Raw genomic sequence first — 20651 nt, forward strand, 5'->3', positions numbered from 1 at the left:
TTTAAACTTGCTGTACATGACCTAGATTATATTTGTTTGTAATATCATGCCAAAGTATAAATATCAATAATTAAACCTCCTCAGTTTGACCTGTGGAGGAAGGTTTAATGATTGGTAGATGTGCCAGAAAGTGAGCCATCATCCATGTTTTATTCAATTGTGTGCTTTTTCCTGCTATTAGAAATGTAAAAAAGGGCCAATTATGCCTTTTCAAAAGATCTGCACTCGGTCAAGCAGATCTCAGAACATCCCATTCAGATACAGCAGGAACATTTTGTTCTCTCTTCAAAGCACTGAACATGTTCCTACTTACGGTCTGCTAACCTGCAACCTCTACAGCTGCTCACAAACACTGACGGGATCAGGGTTTCACCTATTTAAGGATTTAAATACATTTTCAATAACATTTAAATATATGTTTACACTTTCTTATTTTTTAAAACCAAGTTGGATAACGTGAGATGCAAAGGACATTTGATTTGTTTTCTTTTGTGTTTCTCTATATTACAGTTTCCTGAATAAGGACACTGCAATAAAACTCACCAAGATGATCTAACAAAAACAATTTTAATTTTTAATACAAAATACTATTTTACAAAATATGGCTGGACAGTTACTGAGGTGGGACAGTCCAGTTCACAGCTCTTCGTCCTCCTCCTCCTCCTCCACCATCATCATCTCTTTTGACCTTTGTAGTCCAATAAAGCAGAAAAACGAACAATACTGAGGCGTGATGAGGTCAGAGTTTCTGCAGGAAGCGCAGCACCAGGTCTCTCAGGGTGGTGCGCAGCGGCTCGTTGTTGTCACAGACGATGTGAGTCCCGTCCTCCTCCAGCTGGATCAGAGTGTCCTCCGCCTGCAGGTGCAGAATGTGTCCGTCCGCCGTCTCCTCCACCTTCACTTCTGTGAAGCCGTGCTGCAGGGCGACAGATAAATGCTTAAGCACGTTTTAAGGCGGGTTCATTCAGCAATGATGTGAAAATGTCACACAAAAAAGGCCTGAGTGAATGTTATACTGGTGTTATGCAAAATATGTGTTACATAAAGTGTCTGTAATGCTTGTGGATTTATAGTTTTTATAGCTAATTCAATTGACCCTTTCTATAAAAACTACTAATCCTAAGAGTTTCAAATGAGGTAAACAATTATTTAACTGCTGGCTGCTAAATAATCAATTAGGGCAACATGATTTTTGAAAATATGATTTTGTATGATGTTGCGATATGATTAACGATATTGGGGAGATAGATCATTATGGCATCATTATTCTATTCTATCATTGAAAGATATATTCACCTTTTAGTGTCCCAGGTTCCGATGTGTTTTGTATTTGCAGCGCTTTTATTAAACATTGGCATGTTTTGTCAAGTTGATGAATGAGTTCTAAAATGCTGCGCTTGTTGGTGAAGATGCATCTTCATGTGTTTTGGAAAATCGTTTTTTTGCAGCTCTTTTCTCCTAATGCAAAAGTTTTAGGCCATTGTAGCGCTTTTGCATCTGTTGACCCCCGTAGATATGTACCAAACAAAGACATATTTATTAAGTCTGTAGAATATGAATTGTAGGCCAGGACACATTCTGTAACAAATACTATCTCATATTGAGATATGTTTACATTTAGGTGAATTGTGCAGCCCTACAAACAGCACTGAGGCTCCCATGAATGTCTGCAGATTTATCACCTTTTGCAGCGTGGCGAGGAAGGCCTCCAGGGGCACAGCTCCACTCAGCAGGGTTTTGGGGGCCAGCACTGCCGGAGGCTCCTCCAGCACCCGCTTCCTCTTCTTGCTGGGGGCCACTGGAGGGGGTTTGGGCACCGACTGGCAGCACAAGAGAGGGAAAAACATCAGCAAATATTTGTATATTTACACACTGGTATATGTATTATGTGGCACAGATTCACAGGACCCACCTGCAGTGTGTGCTTGTTGTCTTTGGAGTGCAGCACTGCAGACACCGTTGCTAGGGAGACGCCGGGTTTGATCTCGGAGGGCACCAAGGAGTTGGCCAGCTACGAGAGGAAGAATCAGACATTTAGGACACCTGTGCTCTGATAGGATTCTATACACCATATGTCATCGCCTCCTGCCAACACATGAGACCATTTCAAATATGCTCTTACATCTGTGTCCAAAGGTTTGATCTTTTATTCAACAACCGGAGACAAGCTGAGGAAGAATAGAACATGAGTGACAGCTGTGATGCGACTCACCTCCGGCAGGATGTAGACGCGCTCGTAGCGGCGTCTGTGGGGCAGGTTGAGTACAGAGCAGCGCCTGTAGGGCATGGGGGGAGGCTGCAGCTCCAGCATGAGATCAGAGCGGTGGGACTGGGTCAGGGGGGGCTGGGTGTACTGCTCCGGACACACCACATGGAGGGGCTGCAGCACACAGGGAAACATCCTTTAACTGAAGCAACTGATTAGGCCACTGATTGAAATATTCTACAATTAAAATATATGAATTGTAACATTTATATATTTGCAGTGTTACTCACTGAGCTTTTCTTACTGCTGCAGATCCACATTAAAAGCATTTAACAAACTTTAGATTACTTTTATTATGAAAGATTTACAGGAAATGCAAAATGTGTGCCAAGTCCCAAAAATCCACTACATTCGGTTGATAAAGTGAGGAGTTTTAGACAAAATGACATCATTCAAGATTTACAGGGACACCTGAAACACTTAATGTTGTCGTTTGTGCTTTGCCTATTGGCTTGTAAAACCTTTTTTTATTTCCTGGACCAGGACTGGTGCTGACACTAATTGATTATTTGTGTTATTGCATAACTGTCCTTTCAATTGTTTTGCATGCAAGTACACAAAATATAAGAAAAAAATGAACACGAGGCAGTCAATTCTGAGCTGGACAAACTTGAAATGTTCTGCCTTAAACTATAAGACTCCCTGTTCAGGTAGGTGCAATCCATTGTACTTATTTTCCTTAGAATTCCTGAAGTGGAAAGTGCTAACAGTACATTATCTATATTAATCAAAGGGGTTGATAACATGACAAACCTGACCTGGACTTCCTTGAGCAGCTTTGACACCTGGTGGAAGTTGAGCCGTGTGTCGATGGGACAGTAAACACACTTCATGGCCAGCGGCTGGTAGGGAGCCAGAGCGTCCAGGTAGGAGAAGTCTGGCTCTGGTGATGTGAAAGAAGAGTCAGAGAGGCATGTAGCAGCAGGGCATAGAGTGAGTATTGAGAGGCTAGCGGTGCTTGTAATAGAATGATAGTTACCAGTGAAGATGATGGTGTTGATGCTGGATTTTCCCCACAGCTCCATGAAGTGAACCACGTCCCCGAAGCGCAGAGAGGGGTGACCCGTGAACACAACGCAGGGCTGCCGGAACTCACTGCTGAAGTCTCCGTGGATACTGGGGTAGTGCTTCAGCTTGTTGGTTTGGATCAACTGGAAGGGGGTGCAAGACAGAAGTCAACGTTATCATTTCCTGTATATTCACATAACCGTTAAGACAACATTACTATTGTTACGTGGATTACACAGAAGTTTTAGTAACACAGTTTAGCCACTAAGAAAACGCCTGGTGCACTTCTTAGAGGCTTGATTTAATGAAGTACAACGCTAAAAGCTGAGTACACACAAGACTCCTTTGTATAGTTAGGAAGAATCCACACTAAGAGATTCAGGACCGTTAAAATTGAGTCTTTAACCCCGCCTCCCCTCACACAGGCACCGCCTCCCAGTCTTAATTCCCGTTTTCCAATTGTTAAGCCTCGCCTCCGACTTGGTTTGACGTCTGGTCTTGGCTCAATCAAATGAATGGAGGCTTAAATGCTGGATTCAGCTTTTAGCCCATTTGATGTACTAAAAATGGTCAAATGCGCTGAAGCCGAATCCAGCTAACGGCGATTCTAGGATTCATCCTGGGAAGTTTATGTACTAGTTATTCGCTGATTTACAGGTGTCTCTTTCTCAATGTAAGTCAATAGGAAAGTATTTTTTGGACCGAATGACGTTACGTGACTTGCAAAGAAGTTTTAGAACTACCGTTCAGCCACTGGGAAAAACTTGCTTCAACAAATGGGTCACTTCCTTGGGGCTTAATCTCCGCTCAGTCCCATACAATTAGAATGGAGAATACCTCGTTCATTGCCATCTCTTTAAATGTAACAATCTCCCATTCTTACTTATTGATCACTTATTGTAAGTCACATTGGATAAAAGCGTCAGCTAAAAAACACCATCAAAATGTCATGTAAAATAAAGATGTAATTACTAAAAGTGGCAAAACATTTATTTATTTTTTATTAATTCAATGTTAAATACTGTCAGCATGCAAAGGCTGATAACAATAAAATGTATATCAAAATATACTTCCTAAATGTACTTTTGTACACAGGTGTTGCAAAGGATTTTAACATTTAAAGCTGGACAATGAATAATTAAGGTAGTACTGATGTTGAGAAGAGCATTTAGCATCTCTTTGAAAGCATGCATTTATAGTGAACATACAATACATTGAACACTGCGAGATACTGATGTCATATAACTGATTATGATATGAGAAATCATCCAAGTTATTTATTTCTCTTGCAGGGTAAGCTTGGTGCTCATTTGCCAGTATACAAAACATATATAAATCAGGATTTCTAACTATCCACTATCTCTGAAATGAAGTGTCCCCCCTGTAGAAGACGCAGCAGGACTCACCTCTGCGTGGGGGAATGGGGGCTCTGGAAGATACACCTTTGATTGCTTGTTGTGGCACAACCTAAGAAAAGAAGGAGGAAATGGTCAATCTAATCAGAATGTCCCAGAAAAATCTTGGAAAACAAGCAAAAGCTGGCTTAAACAAGTATGATTGTAGGTATCCACAACAGTGTTAGCCAATCAGCACTGCTGTAAATATGCATGGTTTGAAATGTCTTTTTGAATATATTAACATGCTTTTGAACTAACATTAAAATCAAGAGATAATAAACTATAAATAAACTAATTTAACAGAAAAGTATCATCAGTAGAGGCTGTGCTGCAGCAGCCTACAGCTTTTTACTGACTAACATGTGATTGTGAAAAAAAATCACAGGTAGAACCAAGAAAGGCACTCATAAAACTAAGACCTCTGTCAAGACCATGCCCAAGTAGTAATGTTCATTAAGCTGATTAAAAATGAGTGCTGCATAATTTTAAAAGCATTTCAATGAGTTCTTCCTTTACACCGCCACCAAGTTTCATTCAAATTTGGCAAGCACTTTTGTTTTATCCTGCTGACAAACCGAAATGAAAATATGTTTGTTTATCTAGGTACTGTTCAACAACAGATTTCTAAATTGGGGATATGTTAACAAACAGCATCTCACCATTCAGCGAAGATCTGAGAGAACTCCAGCGAGCTGTTGGCGACGGGGGAGATGAAGTAGAAGGGCGTGGTCCCCAGGTTGGCGCTGTCGATGAACTGGTACAGACACTCCAGCAGGTCGTAGATCACCCCCGAGGAGTAGCAGGGCACCAGCACATTGCCTCCTGCTCGAATCGTCATGGCTACAGGCACGGATAAATAATAAATACTACATTACTAAATGAAAACACTCAAAATCAACAAAGAAAGAGTATTTTAATGTCATACGCTCTATAAACATGTACTTTTTCATATCATAAAACTTTAATAAAAGTACATAAGACTAACCAAGGTTGCTGCAGAATTCTCCCAGCATGCCGTCTGGGTTGGCGGTGGGCATCTGGGTGAGGCCGGTCAGAATCAGAACATCACTGTTCTTTAGGGAGCTCTGGTCCATTGGCTAGGAGGAGAAAAAGAGATACATTTACACCAGATCTGTAAAGCTGTTCCAGTTTCTTTTTAAAGATGATTTATTTGCACCAGTTTAGGTGCACTAAGAAAGAGATAGATTTGAAAGGGGGAGATAGAAGGGATGACATGTGCAAGGAGTGTAAGTAAGTCTCAGTACATGGGCTTCTGCATATTCTGGTACCAGACACCATTGGTTTACAAAGAAGTTCATTTTTTTTCAAACATTTGCTCAAATAAGTTAGATAGAGCTCAGAGGGGAAATAACTGACGTTTCAAAGTTTACATAATAGGGTTTGATTATCTTCTTAGTTTACAGATTGTTTGGAAAGACCGTTCATCCCTGAATAAATATTTGTATTCTCACCTGTTGTGCTTTTTATCTAGATTGTTTTTGTGTGAGATACAGAGTTTTTGAGATATCTGCTTTTTCTCGAACATTGTGAATCTAAAAGTGGAGAAATAATCAATTATAAAAACTATACAGAAATGTCTCTTTCCAGAAATCATAATTGGTTACTTATGTCAATCCATAGACCTCGTTCTCACCAGAAAATATATACGGCCCATTTTCTTCCTACCATATTAAACCAGCCAACTGTATCACAACACTAAAGGAAGCACGCATCTATTCAGAGGATCATCTCGCACTGTCACAAGCAGGCTTGCAAAAACGTATTATTTCATTATTTGGGGGTCAACTGTCCCTTTGCAAATCTGCCATGTTAATTTAAATGTACTTCACATATATACACCTAGAATTAAGTAATATTAAGTGAAACTGCAAGACGAGGACAGAACACATTTCTTTAAGGGGACAATAACATGCATTCTATTGTATGTAAAGATCTGTATCACATTTTGGGTGCTTGCAGGTCTTTTCTTTTTATGCCCATAATGTGTGATTTGATTTTGATTTGATATACTTTATTAATCCCTCGTGGGGAAATTGTTTCTCTGCATTTGACCCATCCTAGTGTTAGGAGCAGTGTGCTGCCATTTTGAACGGCGCCCAGGGAGCAGTGTGGGGAACGAGGCCTTGCTCAGGGACACCTCGGTAGCACTTGGTCTTGCCGGGACTTGAACTGGTGACCTTCCAGTTGCCAAGCCAAGTCCCTATCGACTTCGCCACCACCGCCCAGATTTCCTCTAGCGTTAGAAATACCTGTGGATGTGTGGTGAGTAGGGAAGAACCCGACACATAGGAAACCTTCTCATGGTGAGACTGGATGATCCAGTTAGAGCTGCCCAAAGAGTAACCGGAGCTTAAAGGGGAGACCTGTACCGCTCCAAACAACTCCTGGAGACAGAGAGAAGTTGTCAATAGGAGACAAAATATATAAAAACTGAAACGACAGGTATTTTAATAGTATGTAAAAGCATAACAATCCTGCAACACAGTGTGTACAGGATCGTGCATGAGAAAAACACTAATGTGCAAATGAAATGAAAACCATGCTCTTTTCCCTTTGAGTATTAACTAGATAAGAAGAATATATACTAATTATTACATGCACATTTCAACGGAGGCTCTCCAAACTGTACTAACTTATATTGCAAATACACAACGTATTTTGAAAATGGTGCATGGAAATGGGCCATACACATGCACAATTGTTACATCTTGATTGTTGATTGTAACTGCAAAATAACATTTAACACAAATAGAAGTTAATAGCTGTAAGGAAAATGATTTAATACATAATTCACGTTCTTCAAACAAAGATATGACCACATGGTTTGTATTAGTATTGGTTTAGTGAGAAGAAGAATTTGAGTTCTTACCACTTTCTGAGAATACCCCACAAGCTGCACTTTGCTGAGGGCCGAGTTGACCTCCTGAATGCTGTAGCTTCGTTTCCACGCCCACACATCTACTACATCCTTCAGGGGCCCAGGGAGCATCCTGATATAATAAACTTATATGAGAATCATAGTGTATTGTAGTAAATGCATTTTGCTGGAATGTAACTTTAAACCAAAGCAAAACAAGATAAATAGAGGCAAAGAAAAAAAAGCTAATATTAGATTTTCTTTTACGTATATGGTTTCCAATGTGACATTTTATCCTTTGAAATAAATACTTTCCACATCTACATATAGATAGCCCTTCTATATGTACCCACGGATAATCTTTTTAAAGTATTTTGCATGATCTTTAGGTATTGTTTTTTCACATAAAAGTTTTCCTACCTCTGCATTTCCTTATTTTTCCAGCAGGTGGCAGACTGGGCTTTGGGAACTCTCTCCATGAAGTTCACCAGCTCCTCCATAAACAGTCTGAGGAAAAGAACAGTCAGCATTATGAAAACATCCGGAAACCCCAGCCACTGTCCTTGGTTAACAACAGAACATAAGCCATGACATCATACATTATCCTTCAAACTAAGAAAAACAAAATGAATAGTTAGACATTCTGAAAATGGAAAGCATTATGCAAATAAAATGCAAATTTTTCATTAAATTAACAAAAAAACAATATGACGAAGTTTAAATGTATTTTGTCTCTTTACCTGCCAATGGTCAGGGTGGGTTCTGTGGCGTAGACTGTCCCAGTGAAGCCGGTGTGTTCAGTGATGTAGGGCAGGGCCATCATACAGTGGTAGTTAGAGATCAGGATGACATCAATGGTGGACAGATCCAGCAGTTCTCTCTGGGGCAAACGGGAGAAAAGGTTTATTGAGACCAAATGTGTTATTATTCTAGGTAGGGCATTTATTGTAACTTACATTAAAATACTAGAATGTGGAAAGAAAAGTGAAGAAAAGTGAAAGGAAAATGTGAGTTGGTACATTGAACATACATTGAACATTGAACATAAATAAAACTAAAATAGGCAGGCTATCCTCTTGGTTCCCTTTTCTATGCTAGCATCATTATAATTTCCTTCCTCCAAATCATTTATTTGAAGCATTAAATTGATTACTAAAGTAATACAGACTTGCATAAATATATTGTATGTGTGGCAGCAGAGTGTACTACCTCAGGGAGACAGAACTCTGGCTGTGAGTCCACAAACACTCTTCCTGCACACTCCTTCAGCTCCTACAAATTGAGAAAAAACAATGTGTTTACTTTTTTGACAAACAAATCTTGTGTTTGCACTTTACAGTCACTAAACAAAGAAATAATAGAAGGCTAACCAAAACAAAACAAAAGTTCAGAAACAGCTTAAATTCAAATGGTGAACTAAATACAACTCAAGCAACTTTTCCTACCTTCTCAAGGTTTGCTGATCCATCCTTAGAGACCCAACCAGGAAGCTTGGAGAGTCTGGGGCTGAGAACAAATAATGAATTCATCTAATCACAACAAGTCCTCCAGTATTACATTAATCAATCAATAAATGAAAGCATTACTGCTGTGCTCACCTGTGCACGAGAGGAAGGGGCAGGAAGTTGAGGACAGAGGTGGTGTCCAGCCCACAGTCCAGCATGATAGTGGTGGATTTGAACTTGAGGACATTGCAAGGCAGTGTAGGATGACCAGAGAGACAATACTGAGAGAAGGGAAAGCAATTACATTACGATACATGCATAATTCAGATCACATTTATTACAGGCAGATAATCTGTATGTCTCTCACACAAACAACTCTAAAATTAGTCTCACTGTAAGAACACAATGCTCCTTTCATTAACAGTATATTAGTACCACTGGGTAATGTATACATTCACTTGTATAGCTGAGGCTGGGTAGTTAAGGTTAGCCTCACAGGATGATGGGAACCATGGATGTATGAGGACAGGACCAAACAGGGCTATTAGCTGCTAAGCTAACAGAGTAACTATAACTTAAGGTATGGTAAACGATTTAGTAGCGCAGCGGTATCATCAGCTTGGCATGACTTTACTGTGTTAATACGGCTCACAGTCTGTTAACTCACCAATTTCATGTTTAACGCAGATTTATGAACATTTGTTATCTTTACTCGGCTATGCTAACACTGCATCCTCCTGCAGTGTTTTCAGGACTCCGCTAGTTTTGTTTCTCTGACGCTCGCCCTCTGCTGCCCTCTACAGGTGCGGAGTGCTACTTAAGATACAGTAAATACATTATACAGGCAAGCTAATTGTTAGCACCTTGTTGATGTTTGAAACTGCCAAGAAAAGCCACTATGCTTCACAAAATGTTAAACACATGTCAACCAAAGCGTCGATAACTGCTGTCAACAAATGCACGTGCGCATAGTGCTGTCAGTCACGTTCGCAGGCTCAAGCCAGAGCCATACAACACTCAGTTTAAGAAAAACTGTGAAGGGTGTAGTGAAACCATTATCATGATAATATGTCAGCCCGATACATGGGATACATGACGTTGTATTGTGTTGACTTCAGAGGCTGTTGTTAGGCACCCAGAGGTGGGGCGGCTGCTAAATAAACACTCCATTCACTACTCTGGTTTAGCCCCCTCCCATGCTAGTAGCTGCTAGCTAACCACCGAAACTAACGACTCCCGAGTGACTCCTATCGGTATATAGAAATTAAATTGGTCACGTAACAATGTTGCGAAACTAATGTAGTAACACTTGGCACCCAGCTTTTTCTGTTTTTCCGGTAGGTCTCTCTTTTTTATTAAATAGATCTACTGGTGTTTTTGTGGCTAGCTAGCAGCTTATCAGAAGATACCGAGGTTATATCGGTTTAGACGCTGCTGAGGTCGATGTTTTCTCATGGAGGTCTTGTACAGTTATTAGCCAAGAGGATATACGAGTGGGCAAGGACAGGTAGGGGTTGAAACGCCACATTGTTACCGTCAAATAAACTTGTATAGCTAGTTGAAAACAGCTGTAATTTTACGCATGGCTATTACATCAACATGTACACTTCGGCATGCAATGACAAAAGGTGGATCAACTCAGGTAGTAGAAGTAATCTGATATTGTACTTAAGTAAAAGTAGAAATACCAGAGTGTATGAATACTAAAAGTAAAAGTCCTACCCACAAAATGTCACTCAAGCAAAAGTACCAAAGTATTGGCATCAAAATATACTCAATGTACCAAAAGTTAAAGTACTCGTTATGCTGATTGGCCCATTTCAGAAAAGTATATATTATACGTTTTGATTATAATTATTGATCATTAAAGTGTTATCAAAGCTGGTAAAGGTGCAGCTAGTATACTTTGTAAACTGCAGGGTAGCTTGTGAATTTACTCCATGTGTAACCAAAGTCTGATTTAAGAGTTGTTTTGATGTCACATTATTAATCCATCGTTAAAACATCACTAGTAATGTGCAGAGATGGTGAGCATTTTGATACTGTTTAATAAGTGTATACAATTGAAACTATCCATAACTCTTTGTTATTTAAAATGCACTGCCTGAAACCAGAATCATGCGTGAGTGGTTTTTCTTTTTTGCCAAGTCATGTTAGGTCAAGATCAGGTAATCGTCACTGTCATATAGTCATTACTTCCTGTCGAGTGTGACAGGGTATTTCTATAAAACAAGTCTATCTATCTTTGTCAGACCACAGGAGGTACACACTCGGTTTGTTCGCCATGGGGAACACCTGCAGTAATCATCTTGGGATTCCTCAAGGCAAGGGCCCTAATGCTGTGGGGTGCACTGACTTCATGATGGACCACACCGCTCAGGTAAAAGCAGATAAAGACACCATCTTTATGGCTACATATGTTGAAATTATTCAACTGTACAATACTCATATCACTTAGGAATGTTACTCTAATACACTGTACATCTAGAGCAAAAATGTAGCATTAATATCTATATTTATTCTAATACACAAATGTATTTGTAATGTACCCATTTGTACATCTTTATTGTTGTTATATATTGTAGTACAAATTGCACATTTTTAGTTCTGATGTTTATATAAATCATTTTTATTTTTATTATTTTTTCGAAATAATGGAGCAACCTTTATGAAACACATTTTCCCCCTGGGATAAATACAATTATTCTGATTCTGATCTGGATGGAGAAATATCATATTTTCTTCCCAAAAAGGAAAAGGGATGCATTGGAAATAAATAAAAACAATTATGTTTAGCAATTTTAAATAAATATGATTAATCTAGAATACCACTGAATTACAGCATTGTTTAAAGCCACAGTACATTTATTGGATATGGACAGTACACCTAGATATATTTTCTACTGTTGGATCACAGCTAATGTAGCTGCTATTAACCTGTGTAACGCATTCCATTATGACCTGCATTAGTCACACACTAGCAGTTCAACAAAGAGTTTCAAAGTTCAACATGATTACGATACAGAACCTGTACCAAAAATATATTATGAAATATGTTTGTGACCCAGACAAACAGTATTTGTTTGCTTTATTCTGCATGCAAATGTAAAGAGTAAGTGTCAGCTAATAACACTGTTTCTTTATCTGTTTTCCGCTTACAGGGGAGCTTCTTCCGGCTTTACTATCCTTGTCAAGAGACTGAAAAACTTGACAGACCAGATTGGGTTCCGTGTGTGGAATATTTTAATGGTCTGGCAGATTTTATGAAGATAAACAGGAGTCTCAGTGAAAGGATTTTCAACTACCTCTTTGGTGATTATACTCAAATAATAACAAGCGCAAGTTTTAAATAAGTTAATGCTGCCTTAACTCGTCTTTCCTGGACCAGACTAGGACTCTTCACATGTTTTTGTTTATGTAATACACAAGTAACATACTTTACCCCTAAACCCTAAAGTGTTTCAAGGTGTTTTAGACTTTAGAATGTTTTTCCAAGCAGACATCTTATAATTTCTATGTATATCTTCTATTCTAAGTCCGCTAAAGAACTTTCTTGCATGAAGTCATTTGTATTTTTATCAAAGTGATTTTTCGCATTTTAAGTTTTCATATTTTCTTTGAATTTGAATTCAACTAAAATTATAAATTAACCAACTGTGGTGAGTTTCAATTATGCAAGTTCATTTTCTCACTGGGAACCAGCAGTTTTTTAAAAGGAGTGGAAGTTTACAAAACCATAGTATGCTTTTGGAAATGGTTATCAGTTATAAAGCGTCTCCATACCCTTTAGCAAACTAGATCAAATTGATCGAAACAGTGGTGTTGTGCTTTAAGAACTCATGTTTTGTCGTTTGTTTTCAGGGTCCTTCAAGATTCCAGCCTCCTTGGACGCTCCCTTTAAATCCAATGAAAAATGTCCAGTAGTTATCTTCTCCCACGGCCTTGGAGCTTTTAGGTATACACATGAACTCCTTCAGTATTAACTCATTGTTGATTATGTTCACTTATCAGCTGCTACGAATGGTGTGATTAATATCTCTCTTGTTTACGCTTGCTAGGACTTTGTATTCAGCTATATGTGCAGAATTGGCCTCTCAGGGCTTCATCGTGGCGTCTGTGGAACACAGGTATTTTTCAAAGTTTTTTTTAAATTGAAATACCCGTAACAAACAACAATATGACGACATCTAGATATGACCTAAAAAAAAATCGGAAAAAACTCAAATGACACAAAAACGAAACAACTAAGTACTAGACTAATTCAAATACATTAAAGGTGGGGTAGGTAAGTTTGAGAAACCGGCTCGAGATACACTTGTTATATTCCATGGAATGCTCTTAACATCCCGATAGCAATGAATATCTTAAGTGCTTTGACAAAAAATCCATAAAAAAATGTCATCTGTGGAAGCCATAATACTGTAAAAAGTACAACCAATCCGTTTAGCCGGCCCGGCTAAACGGATTGGATTGCCGTCCTGTCTGTCAGCCTTCCATCTCGTGCACGCACAAATGTATCTTGTGCCGTCAATGGGCGTGCATTGCAGCAGCAGGCGGCCACTTTCACCAGTCTGCTGGTCATGTGCGCGTTCGTGTGTGTTGGAGGAGGTGCTCTGTAAGGAAGTCTGAAGGAAGGGGCGGATTCTTTTCGGCTGTGTACTTTCAAATGTTCGTGCACTCGAGCCGGTTTCTGAAACTTACCTACCCCACCTTTAAGAAACTAAACTACAAATATGACAACTTGTGCTAGTAAGTGTTTTATATAGTCACACTCCCCCATAAAGCACTTTTCCCCCCAATTTCCTGTTCTGTTATGCTACTTTTAAATTATATGTATCGATAATCCTTTCAAAAAGAAAAATGAATTTCTTTGACTATTCATCTTTAGTCTCAATATATATTGTGTAACTGACCATACCATTACAATTAATGATATGAAAGGAAATCAGCCATGCCATCTAGTATATTTATTAATTTAAAAAAACAAGCCTAGTTTTTAAAAAGTATTACCTATTAAAAGTCTCTTAAGCATTCTCAGTTAATCCTTTGTTTACTTGATCGTGGATATGATTCTTTTTCAATAAATACACATAGCGCTTCTTGTTCAAACATCCCTAATGTTTTAGCTATAGATCTTTCTTGTCTCTTGTCAAACTGACATGTTTACTGAACAAAGAACATGTGGCAACCTGTTGGAGGACGTTTTAGCCATGCAAATAACATAGCAGTCTCCCCTGCTAGCGTTGGTCTGTTGATGTGAGCAGTAGGAGGGGACAGGCTGTGCAACAATAGTACGAACCAGCTCATCACATTTCTTTTCAGTATAGAGACAAGGGGACCGTATGGAGATGAACATAATGGCCACAGTTAGTCACTCTTGTGGGTTGAAGTGGTATTTAAATCCACAGAAAAAGACATGTGCCAGTGTTGTGACATCAGACAGACTTTGTTTCATGCTCAGAGGTCAGTCAGCCGACCAGCCACCGCTGCTTATGTCACGTTAGTATGTTGAGTCTGTTACCACAAACAAACCAGAACAGTCACAAAGAACGTTGGTTCTCTTCCAGCCTCATGAGTAATTCACCGTCGGGAGTATAAACAGGTTGAAAAAAGAGAAGTTCAGGCTTTACACTCATGAGTCTGTAATAGATTGAGAACTAGTAAAAGATTTTGAATACGAAGATCACATATCAGATGTATTAATCAGATTATGTGTCTGTTTCTTATTTACTTGAAACAGTATGCATTAAAGGGGCCATATTATACTTATTTTCAGGTTCCTATTTGTTTTTGTTCCTCTACTGGGACATGTCTCCAGGCTTTTATGTTCAAAAGCTCTTTGTTGTTCTCATACTGCCTGTGCTGCAGCACCTCTTTTCACCCTCTGTCTGAAACCAGAGCCCAGTCTGCTCTGATTGGTTAGTAATCAACTGCTTAGAGATGTGTAGGAAATGTCCCACCCCTTAGCCTATCACGTACAATGTGTTAGCCAATAGAAGCATGAGTGTTACGTACACTAGGCATGTCTATGTTATGGAAGTCAACAAAGGAGTCTAATGGAAGCGTTTCAGGCAGGGGGGGGAGTGAGTGTGAGAGAAACTCCCTCTGGAGGGAACTTTGGGATCTTAGCCTTTGAAGACCATTTACATGCACAACAAACAAATAAAAACATTCCAGGAAAGGGAAAACCCCCAAAAGCATAACAGTTAAATGTTACCCATTCACCTACTCCATATTTTCTCTTTGCCTACAATTGTTGTAATGAGTCATTGTAAATATGACACAAAAGAAAGCAAGTTATCACATTTCAGAGGCTGCAACCAGAATATAAACAATGTCATAAGTCAATAAAACATTTTATTATACTTTTTTTGTACTCACTTTGACTCGGCGTATAAGGGCATAACATTCTTTTAACTTTTTCTTCATACTCATTTGAGTTTAATTTTGCAGCATTGTGCATTTCTGTATCACACAGAGACGAGTCGGCCTCGGCTACGTATTATTTACGTGAGAAGACAGAGTCGGAGAAGGCGGACAAGACCGTGTCCATCACCTCCACCTCGGCCCAGGACACCCTGATAGAAGAGTGGATGTACTACAGGAATCTGCAGCACGGAGAGAACGAGTTCACCCTCCGGAATAAACAGGTAACAAATCATACTGTAGTGTGGGAGAGGGGGTCAAAGTGCGAAATGTTGCTCAAAATAATGACAGCAAAAACATGTATCATCATGAGTCAACACTCTGTTAGAAAGGTAGAAAATACTTTATTCCTCTTTTATATTAAGTGGGTTGGTATAGTGCATGACACGGAGACAACTCTAACCACTATTTCTTTAATCTGATCTTTTGTCTATCTTTATTGTTTGTAAATGCTACATTTGATTTAGAATAGTGCAGTGATGACACATTTTCATAGCTCCATCCTGAAAGTTAGCATTACAAGGGCTCCCTCGACAAAAGCCAATGGGATTATCCATCCAGTTTTGGAGTATAGCAGAAATTAGGATCTGTGGCAAACAGAACGCGTTTGTAGTTAGAAGGCCGATATAAGGTCCGTGGTTAACACAAGCTGAAGAGATCTGCACGTTTTGTTCTACAACATAAAATACCGCAGTAAATACTCCACTCACGAATAAGTCATATAAATAGTGGTTGCTAACAAGTGGCTAAAAAACATCACACCGCCACAAGTCCACCTTTAGCTTAGCGGTGGTGATGCGCGGCCATGTGACCGTGATGTAGTTCGTTTATATCATTACATTAGCTTTTTACTTCTGCCGATTGGATTTATGCTTAAAAAAAATCACAAAGCCGAGTTAAAATGTGGAGATGATCCTACTGAACAAAATGTGTCAAGTATCATAAACGTTTGTTCCCATTGCTTTTAGTTGAGGGACCCCTTGCAATGCTAACTTCCGGGTCTGACCTACAAAAATACATCATCACAGCACCACTCAATAAACAAACTACATCACAGTCACATGACTTCATGTCAACACCGCTAAGATAAAGGAGGCTGATGTTTGGATAGATGACTTTTAGTAGTCTTCTTTAGTCACTTGTTTGTTGTTAAAACAGATTAAAACTTCAGATGAATAGAGTCTGCATTTTAAAGGCTTGGTTTTGTGACGTTGTGGCTTTGTTTCTTCCCTTCTAACCTTTGTGAATTGTTGGCGTCATTCCCAGGTGAAGCAGAGAGCAGATGAATGCATTCTGGCTCTGGACAAACTCATGGAAATCAACTCAGGGATACCAGTGCAAAATGTTTTAAAATCTAAATTTGACTGGACAACTTTGGAGGTAACCTACGGAGAAAATGTGACCTAGTTTTCATAGATTGTGAGTTTCTTTTGAACAGAAAATCATCCAACAGGCAGCAGCACACGCACACATTATAGCATTTAGAATAAGACAAGGAAATATGTGCCTAGTCCAGGTTTCAAACAAGCAGGATGTCCTCCAGCATAGGGGGCATTTCGACATGTATTCTTCCACTAATACATTAAAATGCAACAGTTGAATATTTCAACACTAGGCTCTCATCTCTGTGATGGAATTTTGTTGACAACCATTGAAATATACACAATGTCCTTTTACCTGTGCTCTGATGTCAGAACCTGGCGTTCACATGGTAACAGCTGAGAGTTAACCTGTTTCCCCTCCTCCTTCCTGGTGTCCCCTCTCCCAGAACTCCATGGATCTGTGTCGGATCGCAGCGGTGGGGCATTCCTTCGGGGGAGCGACAGTCATCGAAGCTCTCTGCAAAGATGTTAAATTCAAGTATGTGAAATTACAATGAACATCCAGGTCTCCTACATTATCATAACCCATGTTTCTGAGAGGCAGTAACAACGAACAGGTTGTTAGGGTAAACATCTTAACCAAGATATCCCCATTAAACTTCCCCAGTTGCTTAATTTCAAGTTTTCTGAACGTTAAAATATGCAAATCTTATTATATATGTGCAGATATGCATACAGTTCCAGGTAGAAATTTGAATATTACAAATAGGCCAGGTTCAACATTTATTAAGGTTTCCTTTTGTTGACATTTTAAAGTCAGAAGACATTTTATAAACTAATTTGTATAACTCCATAAATCAGAGAAACAGCCATTGATTAGTTAAGACAAGTATTTCTCATATCACACGTTTTCTGAAATGTAATGTCTTAATATGCAATCAGAGCATTATCTAGAGCAAATCGAAAATGAATTAAGGAGAAATCTACAGACAAAGTAAGTTATAGAAACATTTCTGTGATGGATGTTTTCTTTACACTAATCTGAAAGAAGACATGTTATTGAAGCGTATCTCCGAACTGCCAGTGCATTTACTGTTGCTATACTTATTGCTTGCTTTACATTATCATTTTTCAGTATTTTCAGTAACCTTACGTTCTCATCTCTCCTCCGTCAGGTGTGGCGTAGCCCTGGACGCCTGGATGTTCCCTCTGGACGATGAGATCTTTCCCCGGGTGAAGCAGCCCATCTTCTTCATCAACTCAGAGAAGTTCCAGTGGGCGGGAAACATCAGCCGAATGAAGAAGCTGGATTCAGCCGTCATTCAGAGGAAAATGATCACCATCAGGTACAACCAACAGAAACTCAGGGTGATCTGTAAAAATATCAGTTAGATTAATCATTTTGGGGGAGAAAGAACGAATACACGTGTGATGTTGTACTACACAGATGCATGACAAACAGGTTAGAGACATGAGAGGATGTTTTACCTTATGACATCATTTCTGAACGTTTGCCCGGAAGTTCCACAATTTTTCCAACGCTTAGCTAAAGCATTGACAAAGCACATTATGTGTGCTACACGGGCCATATGCTCGTATGTTAAAGATTCAAGGCTTTATTGTCATATGAACAGTAGCTACAGTGTAGATATGACAATGAAAAACTGAAGTCCCAGGCTCCTCCAACAATGTAACATGAATAATATAGCACATAAAACAAATAAAACCAATACAATTGTGAAATAAATAACAGAAAAGAAATAAAATAGTGCAAGAGAATGTTGAAAGATGTGCAAGTAAATACAAATACAATTGAAATAGTGCAAGAAGTCTTTATACTGTACACGTAAATGGAATATGATATATAAATATATGGCAAGATGCAACAGATGAATGTTTATGGAGGCACTTTACAGAGTTCAGGTGATTAATAGTGTTATTGCCTGTGGAATTAAACTGTCTCTGAGTCTGGTGGCTGTTGTCCTGATGCTGCGGTAGTAACCTTGCTGACACTATCATACTGCGAGCCGAGCCCTATCTGTCCACTATGTCCCACTCCTGTATATCTTCAAGAAACTGGAGGATGGTTTGTCAAAAGGCCTTTCTTCCGTTTTCACCACAACTAAAGCGAACAAGTGCAGGTGTGCTGTTACAGCGTGGTAGTGATGATTCACACTGATGTCCAGTGGTCTCCAGTCGGTGTATCACATGTAGCGTGTGCCAGTCCGCTTCCATGAATTCTTTGCGATTCATGGTAAAAATCCATCAGAATCAAGTTTATTGCCAGGTACGTTTACACATACAAGGAATTTGCTTTGGTATCCGGTGGTGCGAACATGAGCAATCTCAAAAAAAATTGTAAAGTAGGTGGAAATAAGGATAATACAAAATAAGTATGTTTAAGAAACAATTTAGCATTAAAAAAGGACGCCAAAGACAAGTAAGCATGCTGGTATTAATGGAGGAAATTGGGGTCAAACTCTGTTCTGTTATGTTTTTTTAATGCATTAACAGCCCTTGTAAAAGTGTGTGGTTTCCTTACCCGATGTGGTCCCTCTGCAGGGGCACGGTCCACCAGAGTTTCCCGGACTTCACCTTCCTGACGGGGAACTGGATCGGTAAGCTGATGAAGCTGAAGGGAGAGATCGACTCGCAGATCGCCATGGACCTGTGTAACCAAGCAACACTAGCCTTCCTGCAGCGCCATCTAGGTACGGACACGCACAACCCCATCTAGTGTCTCAGGTGTATCAATTGTTAAAGCCCCTTTTCGAACTCTGGATTTTGCAGGTCTACATAAGAACTTCGATCAGTGGGACGCTCTGATCGACGGGCAAGATCCAAACCTCATTCAAGGAACTAACGTTACCGTGCTTCAGTCTGCCATCTGATCACCCCTGAACCTTGGTAGTCAGCTGATCAGTCCAAAACGATTTCAAGCCAGGTCTACTAAGCTTTCCAAACGGACAGAGAATCAACATTTTGGAGAAGGAATCAATAGCAAGGATATTCTCTACCTCATCAGCAAGAGTGGGTTTGTTTTCCTCCATGGATAAAACACTCACTCAGCGTACCAGCGTTTGTTCCCTGAGGTCTGAATGTTGCTGAACACTTCTTCTTTTCACTGTGACATCTTCACCATTAGCAGCCATTTCTGTAGATATAGGCTTTCCATAATTTTAGAGTGTATACAAATTGAGATGTCATTTTAAATGATGTCTCTTTGGATGTGACCTTCCAAAAGAGACCAGCTACTCTTTGATTGCAGTGTGATTACGGAAAAACGTCTACAATGAGGTAGCCAACCAATAGGTATTGTTAACAAGATTGAAGACTTGTATGATTTTAGATAAATTATTAACCTATCATGATATCAAACTAAATGTGTCCTTCCTGATTCAACAGGAGCAGCTACACAGTATGTAAATAGAGATCATTAAAAGCTTTAACACTAATAGGCTGCATTGAGATACCATGTGCCTGAACTCGCAGTACTGTAATTCCTGGGTCTCAGCCTTTCACTTTTATACATTAAATGTCATGTAACACAAATCCAATAAATCTGCTTTGTATACAAATCCAGCTTTTGCCAATTCATTTACCCTTTATGCCTCATTTTATTTTACCTCACACCCAAATATTTTATTACATGCCCTAGTTATTAAATGAAAATCGAATTGGTGGTATACTAAATGCCAGGGGGGAATTGAAAGTCAATTAATAGCAACATTAATTTTGATGCATGTAAAAAAGAAATTCTGCAGTGTCATTTCTAACAAATATAAACCCAGACAAAAATTCCCAAAGCTGCCATTTCAATCTTATAGATTATTTTCCAAGTTAAAAAAGTTATTTATTTTCTTTACATTTTTTGTTAACACAATGCCTTTTTTTTATTCTTTTTTTTAT

The 20651-nt window shown here is 39.2% G+C and overlaps 2 protein-coding genes across 5 annotated transcripts; one reads left to right on the forward strand and one right to left on the reverse strand.

Annotated features, from left to right (window-relative positions):
- Positions 1-550: 550 nt before the first annotated feature.
- Positions 551-9944, reverse strand: ints9 (integrator complex subunit 9). The gene is made up of 17 exons (XM_034228681.1): positions 9662-9944; positions 9148-9275; positions 8995-9055; positions 8759-8821; positions 8290-8429; positions 7970-8056; positions 7562-7682; positions 6942-7076; positions 5657-5768; positions 5331-5511; positions 4681-4741; positions 3246-3417; positions 3025-3149; positions 2213-2380; positions 1913-2011; positions 1683-1820; positions 551-916 (listed from the first exon to the last, which is right to left on the reverse strand). The coding sequence occupies exons 1-17, from the start codon at positions 9668-9670 to the stop codon at positions 740-742; spliced, it is 1977 nt and encodes a 658-aa protein (XP_034084572.1). The 5' UTR covers positions 9671-9944; the 3' UTR covers positions 551-739.
- Positions 9945-10154: 210 nt separating this feature from the next.
- Positions 10155-20320, forward strand: LOC117554302 (platelet-activating factor acetylhydrolase-like). Of its 4 annotated transcripts, none has more exons than XM_034228682.1 (11): positions 10155-10501; positions 11247-11374; positions 12156-12306; positions 12856-12949; positions 13053-13121; positions 15473-15644; positions 16687-16800; positions 17189-17280; positions 17918-18088; positions 19305-19453; positions 19533-20320. In XM_034228682.1, the coding sequence occupies exons 1-11, from the start codon at positions 10438-10440 to the stop codon at positions 19631-19633; spliced, it is 1305 nt and encodes a 434-aa protein (XP_034084573.1). In that variant the 5' UTR covers positions 10155-10437; the 3' UTR covers positions 19634-20320. The 4 variants fall into 4 exon arrangements, with proteins under 4 accessions (XP_034084573.1, XP_034084575.1, XP_034084576.1 ...); XM_034228684.1 differs by having other exon boundaries at positions 10155-10331; positions 11254-11374; XM_034228685.1 differs by having other exon boundaries at positions 10156-10501; positions 11254-11374.
- The last annotated feature ends 331 nt before the right edge of the window (positions 20321-20651 follow it).

This window comes from Gymnodraco acuticeps, unplaced genomic scaffold (genome assembly GCF_902827175.1).
Source record: "Gymnodraco acuticeps unplaced genomic scaffold, fGymAcu1.1, whole genome shotgun sequence".
Classification (NCBI taxonomy): domain Eukaryota; kingdom Metazoa; phylum Chordata; class Actinopteri; order Perciformes; family Bathydraconidae; genus Gymnodraco; species Gymnodraco acuticeps.